This window comes from Rattus norvegicus, chromosome 10, assembly GCF_021556685.1.
Source record: "Rattus norvegicus strain SHRSP/BbbUtx chromosome 10, alternate assembly SHRSP_T2T, whole genome shotgun sequence".
NCBI classification, from domain to species: domain Eukaryota; kingdom Metazoa; phylum Chordata; class Mammalia; order Rodentia; family Muridae; genus Rattus; species Rattus norvegicus.
Genome location: NC_141543.1, coordinates 49,900,298 through 49,909,317, shown reverse-complemented (window position 1 = coordinate 49,909,317; position 9,020 = coordinate 49,900,298). Strand labels below are relative to the sequence as shown.

At 54.2% G+C, this 9,020-nt stretch overlaps 1 protein-coding gene across 4 annotated transcripts; it reads left to right on the top strand.

The window, feature by feature from the left end:
• Window positions 1–117: 117 nt before the first annotated feature.
• Window positions 118–8,340, top strand: Gjc2 (gap junction protein, gamma 2). Of its 4 annotated transcripts, none has more exons than XM_087573616.1 (3): window positions 118–179; window positions 5,233–5,435; window positions 6,322–8,340. In XM_087573616.1, the coding sequence occupies exons 2-3, from the start codon at window positions 5,323–5,325 to the stop codon at window positions 7,661–7,663; spliced, it is 1,455 nt and encodes a 484-aa protein (XP_087429742.1). In that variant the 5' UTR covers window positions 118–179; window positions 5,233–5,322; the 3' UTR covers window positions 7,664–8,340.
• Window positions 8,341–9,020: the final 680 nt, after the last annotated feature.

Here is a 9,020-nt window from a genome sequence, read left to right as displayed (position 1 = left end):
TCCTGCCCAAGATGAGATATTCTGAGTGTCTGGGTTCTGCTCTCCTCCCCTCTTCCCCTGGGCTCTCGGCCCAGGCTGCCTGGCTCCGCCCAAGAGAGCAATCCCAGCAGGGAGGGCAGTGGTTGTTGCCAGCTACCCCACCCGGTGGTCAGCCACAGCTCTGCCTTGTGCATCTCCAGGTGAGGCTGCTCCCTGGGCAGGGCTTGGGGGATGGGGGGTACTGGGTGTGAGTGTGGAGAGGGCAGGCAGGTATTCAGTCAGAAGTAGCCAGAGAGACTGGGGAGTACTGGGCTGCCTCCAAAGCTGCAGATGTTTCTCTGGAAGGGTGAGCCAGGACTGCCTGGACCTCGAGTGGAGGCCCGGGAGACCAGCAGGCCTGTCTAGATCCCTGCTGCTCCACCCCCAGGGACAATCATGGATTCAGATCCTGGGGGGAACAATGGAGCCCTTGAGGGCCCCTCCTCCATCCCCCATTGTGCTTGGTGGCGAGAGGTGGCTCTAGCCCCGCAGTATGCCTTTAGAGAGAACCAGTATCCAGCCGACAGGTGGAAGGGCTCATCAGAAGGTTTGCATTTCCAGCCTGGAGAAGGTAGGGAGGGTACTGCTGGGGCTGCAGATTGACAGGGTCTTGACTGGTGTGTGCTCCTGACTGCTAAGGTGGAGTTTCCCAGGCTTCTGAATCCCCTCTCAGGCTCTGTGGGGTGTGTCACAGGTGGTGCCAGATGCCACCCTGGAAGAGTCACTGGGGCTCTGGCCAGATATTGTCTTGCTGTATTAAGGGACCATCAGGGTGTCCTTTAGCTTGGGTCCAGCTGAGTTTGTGGCTCTTTTGGGGTAACTAGATCCATGGTGGAGGGAGATGGGAACAAACCGGTAAGCCCAGGGTGCTTCGAGTACCTCCCCCAGCAGCTGAGACCCTTCAGGCTGTCATAAGATGCGCCAGTCCACCCCAGCCAGTTATAGTGTGTCCCAGGGATCAGTACGGGCACCGGGCCCAGTCTACTCAAACCGAACAAACTTCATTATCCTCTTGCCTGCTACCAAGCAGACCCTCTCAGCAGCTGGGCCTACACAACTGCTGATGTGTTTGTGTGGCCCTGTAACTGGTGCAGAAGTCTTCAGGATGCCACAGAAGTTTCGTTCTAAGTGCTTCCTTCCCACCTGCCTTGCTATGTCTAGGGACTGCAGAGAGGGAGATGTGAGAATGGGTAGCCAAAAGGGGAGATACAGAGTTTAAGAAGGGGCCTGCTGGGGCTGGGGATTTAGCTCAGTGGTAGAGTGCTTACCTAGGAAGCGCAAGGCCCTGGGTTCGGTCCCCAGCTCCGAAAAAAAGAACCAAAAAAAAAAGGGGGGGGGGGCTGCTGACTGGGCTTGGATTTGTATGGGACAGCCTCCATGGATCCAGCCAGGATAGGATTTATAGAAATGGGCAGGGGAACCTGGCTCAGCTGTGGAGGGGCTGACAGCTTGGCAGGACTGGCGAGACAAGGATTAGGGTGAGTGTGGGCTTCCTACAAGGAACTAGGCACATGTGTGCTCTCTGGGCAATGGCAAAGGAAGGCATGGAGAGTGTGGGGTGCCTATGTAGGCTAGCAGCTCTGGAATGCAGTGTAGCTGAAGGCTGCTCAACCTGTAGGGGTTGTCTAGACTTAGGATTGTGACTCCTGTGCCAGGCACAAGCTAGCCCATCTGTTTCTCTGGTCCCCACAGTCTGATTTCATGTAGTTCTGCCTTCTCAAACTCCCAGGAATGTGACCTGGGTGCTGGTGAGGAAGGCCCCACAGGTACACAGGTCAAAGAGGGAGGTGGGTAGTTTCTGCTGGGTACCCAGGGCTTGAGACCTGGCATGCCAAGTCCTAATGCTTGTAGCCACAGATAACTATTACTGTACCCCTCACGAGTGTCTGCTAGCTCTGGGGACAAATGAGGACCCTCAGGTCTCCCCTCCCCCAATACACACATAACAAACTAAGTCTCTGGCCATGTGTTTGCTGACACACTGGGTCATACACACAGTGTATTATGCTAACTACTTCGGGGCTCTTGTCAGCTCAGGCCTAGGGCTGGATGTGTGAGAGGATTGATTACAGTAGAGGATGCCCCTTCCCAAGCTTTCTAAGGGAGGCAGAGGCTGAGTGAGCTATGTGTAATGTGTGGGCGGGGGTACCCCGGGCCAAGCTGAAGCACCCCGCCACCACCACCAAGCCTAATTCTTGACCAAGATAAAGAAACTGCAGGAGTTCCTTGAATGAAAAACCCCTTCAATTAGCTGTGAATGCTAAGAATGGTGCCACACCTCTGTGGTAGAGTCCTATATCTTCAACATGTTTAAATTTACAACAGAGTAGATAACTACAGAAAAGTTCCCAGAGGACCTCATATCCCATGCCATATTGGCACGAAACACATCATCATAGTAAACTCTGTTAGCTGAAAGCCACAGTCTGGGCGTTTCCTACATACATTCCCTTGGCTGCTGCTCACACCACACCACAGCACCTCCTGGAAGACAATCTCCTTGTTTTAGCTGCCCATGACTACTTAACTATTACCCAGGTATTTTTCAGGGTGCCCTCTTGGAAGTAGGCCTGGGCTTTGTTGGGGTTATGGTTTTCAAAAGAATACTATGGGGGTGATGAGCCTACCCTTATGATGGCATCAACAGGACTCAACTGTGATGCTGAGTCACAGGGCTCCGGCATCACTGCAGAGTTGCAAGTCCCCATTTCATGCTGTCCTCTGATAAGTTGTTGCCACCCACAAGTAGCCGCTGGAGTGGGTATGTGCCCCCTTTTTCTATGTGTACCATTTCTAAGAGTGGTTGGGTGTTCCTCTGCACAGAGATGGGATGGATTTCCAGTCCTCAGCCTGGTTATCCATGGGTGCGGTTGTTATCATATGGGGTAGCTGTAACCAACGCTGCAGTCTGCAATTCTACTTTCTTTAGTCTGTTGGTTGCAGTGTCACTGTGACCAATCCACATTGTAAGTGTGTAAGCATGTTCTTCCTCTTTGAGCTTGCTGCACACTCTCGTTTCCATACTTAGCCATCTGATCAGCCACTTCCCCCAGGATTTCCAGTTCCTTATATTGAAAGAGAAGTTGATAACCAGAGTCCAGGACCTAGATTGGGTCTTTGTTTTGTGAGTGGGGTTTGAGAAGAGGTCTCAATGTAGCCCCAGCTGATATCAGACTCACCACGTAGCAGAGGATGACCTTGAAACTCTGATCTCCCGAGCACTAGAATTAGAGGCATCGTGAACATGCCCATGTCAGAAGTGCTCTCATTTCTCATGTGTTTCTACAGCCAAGGCCTTTCAGAGGACACAGCCAGAGAACATACACACACCACAGGTTTCCATGGTGTAAGTGACCTCTGTGAGAGCCTGCCTCAACTATGCTAAACACAAATGCATTCTAGAGTCCCCAGCACACAGGATGGTGTCAGAAAATTAACCCTTATAGTGATCAGGAAGCATCTGATAGGCAGACCAGAGTTGAGTATGCATAGGTACAAACTTCTCTGTCTATCCTTCACCCCAACCCCTGTTGTGTGTGTGTGTGTGTGTGTGTGTGTGTAAAACTTGTATGACCAGGTGATTTTGCTTGTGCTCATGCAGTCAGGGAAAGGCAGCAGGTAGGGGCTAGCAGGGGCCAACTGAGGATGGGCAGGGCACTTGGTACACTTACTGGGTGAGACCCGGATATGTGTTCTAATCAGAAGTCACTGAAGGAGCTGAGCGTGGACATGCTTAAAACTCCCAGCACTTGGCAGGCAGAGGGAGGATGGTGGAGAGTTTAATGATATCATAACTCTTACAAACTGATACACAAGGAGTCTGAAGTCCACCTGTGCTACATGAAACATTTGTCTTTAAAAAAAGTCATTGAAGGGCAACGGGTGTAATCTCTGTGTACATTCTAAGGTACCTCAGTGGGCATGAGCCAGGTTTATGGGGAAGAGTGAACAGGTAGGACCTAAAAGGCCAGTGACCACCTGGTCCCAAGTGGTGCAGGTGGCAAATGTGGGTGGGTTCAGGGTTTGCTGATGGACTAAGATGTTCTGGAGACAGCAACACAGGTAAAGTAGTCTGAGAGTGGACAGGTCCCTTTGAAGGAGAGATTGGCATATGGGTCTGACCCCCTGTAGTTTGAGGTGCCTGCTGGTATGCCAGTGCGAAGGCTAGGCCAGAAAGACTTACAGGCTAGAGGCTGAACTGGAAGTCTGCCTAGGCATGGCCTGAGCCCAGGGTCCTGGTTTTTCCGGGTCAGCTCTACAACCATAGGACATCTTAGTGCCTTTCTTGAGAGTGAATAGCTATGACTGCATGCACACTTTGAGTGACAGGTCCTTCCATCCAGGGACAGAGTCAGCCCAGGGCTAAGCTACAGTGTCTCCATTGTTACCTGTACACATCTTGACTCCAGTGCTGGTCAGCTACTATGACAGGAGTAGGTATACCAGAGAAATGGCGAGGTGTCAAGCAAGACTTTCCAGACATCCAGTTGTTAAATACTACACACTGTTGGACAGGTCTATCCAGGAACTCCTGGTTCCAGACCCTCCTGGGTGAGCCCGGGTAAGCTTTAGGCTCCTATGATTGAACTTTCAGTTGGGGGCTGACTGAAGCCAAGGTAAGAGAGTTGAATCCACTCTTGAGAGGGCACCAGGTGGCCCCACTGTATGTCCATGCCTGAGGCACAGAGGTGGGAGGGGTGGAACCTGAGGATGTATCTGTCTGTGAATGTACTTGTGTAGATGTGTTTACTTTGACTGTGGGAGTGTGCGTGTGTTCTTCTGTGTGCATGTATAAGCGATCACATGTGTGCCTGAGCTCACTCTTCTTTATGAATGAGCATTTGCGAGCATTCGGCTATGTAAGTCTTGAGTCTTTGCATGTGTGGTTGAGTTTATGACTAAATGTATATGAATATGTGGGTGTCAACATGTGTGCGCATGTGTCTTCATAAACGTATACATCCTTGAGCATACATTTGTGTCTGAGTGCATGTACATGCATATGAGTGTACAGTGTGTGTCTGTGGATGTGTATCTGTGTGCATATGAGGGTAACTGTGTATGTGTGTATATGCTTGTGAATGTTTACATATGTAGCACAGACACACACTTGTATGTGCATGCATATATTCACATGAGGGTGTGTGTCTGACTGCACACATGTGGTCCCAAGAGGGGATGCACAGATGTGAGGATGTGGGGCCATTTCCTCAGGAACCCCTGTTGTTCTGCTGGCTGCCTCCTCTTCCTGCCCTGAGGGGAGAGGCCCTAGCTACATAAAGAGCTCTGGAACCACCAGTCCTGATGCTGGTCCATACCTGTTATTCCTACCTCAAAGGCCCTGCCAGGGGGAGGAAGCCAGAAGTGTCATCGTGGAGTGCTTGGGGGACTCCTGTCCCAAACTTTCCCAGGAGCAGGTACTAACTCCATGGTAGCTGTGAGGAGGGAGGGTGTGCATGAGGAAACCACAGAGCCTTTCTCTGACACATGTCTTCCAGACTGAGTTGAGTTGGCCTGGATGTCACCATCTCTGAGGCTCACAGGTGCCCAAGCATTGCTGTGTATCAGTTTGCAGCCTCACCAGGTCCTGCCTGCACAGATCCTGGGACTGTCCAGGGCACTAGGACCTGGGGTTAGGTGAAGAGCCCTATGAGCAGATGGATGGGCGGCAGACAGACTAAATGCAGCAGGATTAGGAAAGGGCTTGGGGAGGATGAGGGTCATCTATGGAAGGGACTCCTAGAGCTGCTGTGTAGAGTGGGGAAGGAGAAAGGCTGGTGCTACTGGAGGATTGGAAGCTAAAGCATTGGGGAGGGATGGGGGCCAAAGGTTCGTGGTTGGGAAATGATGGAGCCTCAGGACTATGGGATCTGACCACAAAGTCTGGGATGCAGCAGGAGTTGCAAAGGCCAGAGTAGCCGACAGGCTTGGGGTAAGCCCTAGGAGACTGGCATCCAATTGGGATGGAGCAGGCCTGGTGCTGTTCTGTTTTCCCCCTCTGCCAATAACACACAGGCTTTAGGGGCCTGAGACAAAGGTTTACTTCCTATAGCTTGAAGCTTTCTGGGAGATCTTTGGGAGAGAGAAGACAGGAAGGGCAGGACCAATGGAAGATGCTCTGTCTTCTTCATCTTTAGCTCATAGGGTGTGAAGGCAGATGAAGGAGACTTCTGTAAGGTAGGGAGCTCAAGATCATCTGGGGTGTGCAAGTAGACAGCTGTTGGACAAGCCCGCAGGCACCTCAACCCTGGGCTCAGCAGTTCCCAGTTGCCCCCTGCTGACCACCTGCCTGCATGCTTGTAGGTCCCACCTGCCCGCTCCCATGACCAACATGAGCTGGAGCTTCCTGACGCGGCTGCTGGAGGAGATCCACAATCATTCCACCTTCGTGGGCAAAGTTTGGCTCACTGTACTGGTGGTCTTCCGCATTGTGCTAACGGCTGTCGGTGGTGAGTCCATCTATTCAGATGAGCAATCCAAGTTCACCTGCAACACGCGCCAACCGGGTTGTGACAACGTCTGCTACGACGCCTTTGCGCCCCTGTCTCATGTGCGCTTCTGGGTCTTCCAGATAGTGGTCATCTCTACACCTTCTGTCATGTACCTGGGCTATGCTGTCCATCGCCTGGCGCGCGCCTCGGAGCAGGAGCGCAGGCGGGCCCTCCGACGTCGCCCTGGCCCCCGGCGCTTGCCCAGGGCGCAGCTGCCACCGCCACCACCTGGCTGGCCGGACACCACCGATCTGGGCGAGGCGGAGCCCATACTGGCGCTGGAGGAGGATGAGGACGAGGAACCAGGGGCGCCCGAGGGCCCCGGGGAAGACACGGAGGAGGAGCGAACGGAAGATGTGGCTGCCAAGGGGGGCGGAGGTGATGGAAAGACGGTGGTCACTCCTGGCCCGGCCGGGCAGCATGACGGGCGGCGGCGCATCCAGAGGGAGGGCCTGATGCGCGTGTACGTAGCTCAGCTGGTGGTTAGGGCGGCCTTCGAGGTGGCCTTTCTGGTGGGCCAGTACCTACTGTATGGCTTCGAGGTGCCGCCCTTCTTTGCCTGCAGCCGCCAGCCTTGCCCACACGTAGTGGACTGCTTCGTGTCGCGGCCAACCGAGAAGACTGTCTTCTTGCTGGTTATGTATGTGGTTAGCTGCCTATGCCTGTTGCTCAACCTTTGTGAAATGGCACACCTGGGTCTCGGCAGTGCGCAGGACGCTGTGCGCGGCCGTCGGGGAGCCTCAGCGGCTGGTCCTGGTCCCGCGCCGCGCCCACCGCCCTGCGCTTTCCCGGCTGCGGCCGCGGGCCTGGCTTGCCCTCCGGACTACAGCCTGGTAGTGCGTGCAGCTGAGCGCGCGCGAGCGCACGATCAGAACCTGGCGAACCTGGCACTGCAGGCGCTGCGTGATGGGGCGGCGGTGGCGGCGGTTTCCGCGGATCGCGACAGTCCGCCGTGTTCAGGGCTCAATGCAACCTCTCGGGGACCACCCAGGGCGGGCGGCCCAGCTTCCGGAACCGGTAGCGCCACGTCGGGGGGTACCGTTGGAGAGCAGGGCAGGTCGGGAGCTCAGGAACAGCTCGCCACTAAGCCCAGGGTTGGCTCTGAGAAGGGCAGTACAGGCAGCAGAGACGGCAAGGCCACCGTGTGGATCTGAGGGCACTGCGGAGAGATCAGGGAGGGCCTGGCATGAGGATTCAGTTGAAATCTTTCTGCCCTCAAACAGTGATCTCTGGCAAACCCTGTTAGGGATCTTTAAAGGAGGAGCTGAAGCCCCTTAGGAGGTGCTGGCTCGGGTACCTCTCTGCAGGATAGGAAGGGGAATGCCAGGGCCTTATATGTGGCCTCTGAGGTGGGGAGTGGGCAGAACTGTGTCCCAGGAATTGCCCCTCCAGGCTATACTACACAGGAATGACCTCTCTGCTGGGCCTGCCAGCCCTTCCTTCTGGGCTCTTATGCAGTTTCCCCATAGGATTGGAGGTGTCTGGCATGAATCCTCACAGAGAGAGCCAGAGAAAAGTCCGGTGCAGGCAGACAGCGTTAGTTACTCCCAGCCCTTGGCTCCCTACTTGAGGCAGCAGACTGAGTGAGACCTGAAGGAGGCCTTTAGAGAAAAGTCCTTTCATTGAGCTGAGATCGCTTGGCATGACTCCTTAGAAGTTCTGTTGCCCCTTGCTGCCTAGTTGCCTCAGGCTGTGGTCCAGGGCTGTGGCTTTGGCCATGCTGAAAAATTAGAGCTCTGGGGAGCCTGTCCCCATCCCCTGTGACCTTCCCCTGTTTTAAAGCCAACTTCCAGAACAAAGGAAGTAAAATAAAACTAACCTTTTGTTTACACTCAAGTGTGTACGTGTGCTTATGTGTCTAAGCCCACAATGCACACTGGTCAGTGTGCACCAGTGTGTGCGTGCGTGCGTGCGTGTGTGTGTGTGTGTGTGTGTGTGTGTAACCATGTGTTGTGGGTCTGTGTCTGAGCATTCGGAAACATGTCCACCTCAGTTCATTGGGAGAGACAGCTTAATTGCAGAGAGGCTGGGAGAGGAGATCCCCTCCTTAGGGACAGGCTGGGGAATAAAGCTGGAGACCAAACCCTGGAGGTCATCAGACCTATGATGGTGCCACTTGGTGCCAGGCAGCATGCCAGGGTCGGGTGGTGGGGCTTGGTGGAGCGCACAGATGTCAGAAACAAAGAACAGTCAGGCACACAAGGTCATCCTCCAGCTCAGGGGACAGAGGCGTTCGTCTTGGGCTGGAGGTGTGTAGCACCGGTGACTTTGAAGAGATGGGGGAGGGCAGAGGAGAGGAAAATACAAGGAGCCATCTCAGTGCAGACTCCAGGTGACCAGCTGCCTCCTGTGAGGGCCGGGACAGCACTGCTCTCCCTCAGCCACACAGCCAGCCCTTCCTGGAGTCCCTGAGCTAAGCTCAGCTCAGTCTAAGTCTAACCTCAGCAAGGCTGTAGTCAAACATAGCAGGCTGAATCCCTCTCCTTCTGGAGCCCATATACCTGGTCCCCA

Excerpts from the sequence above, each read along its gene's own strand:
- Gjc2 (XM_087573615.1), top strand. The coding sequence starts at position 415 with ATGGATTCAGATCCTGGGGGGAACAATGGAGCCCTTGAGGGCCCCTCC. Across the intron at positions 590-5,356 it reads GCATTTCCAGCCTGGAGAAG|GCCCTGCCAGGGGGAGGAAG; the intron begins GTAGGGAGGGTA and ends CCTACCTCAAAG. Across the intron at positions 5,436-6,321 it reads CCAAACTTTCCCAGGAGCAG|GTCCCACCTGCCCGCTCCCA; the intron begins GTACTAACTCCA and ends GCATGCTTGTAG.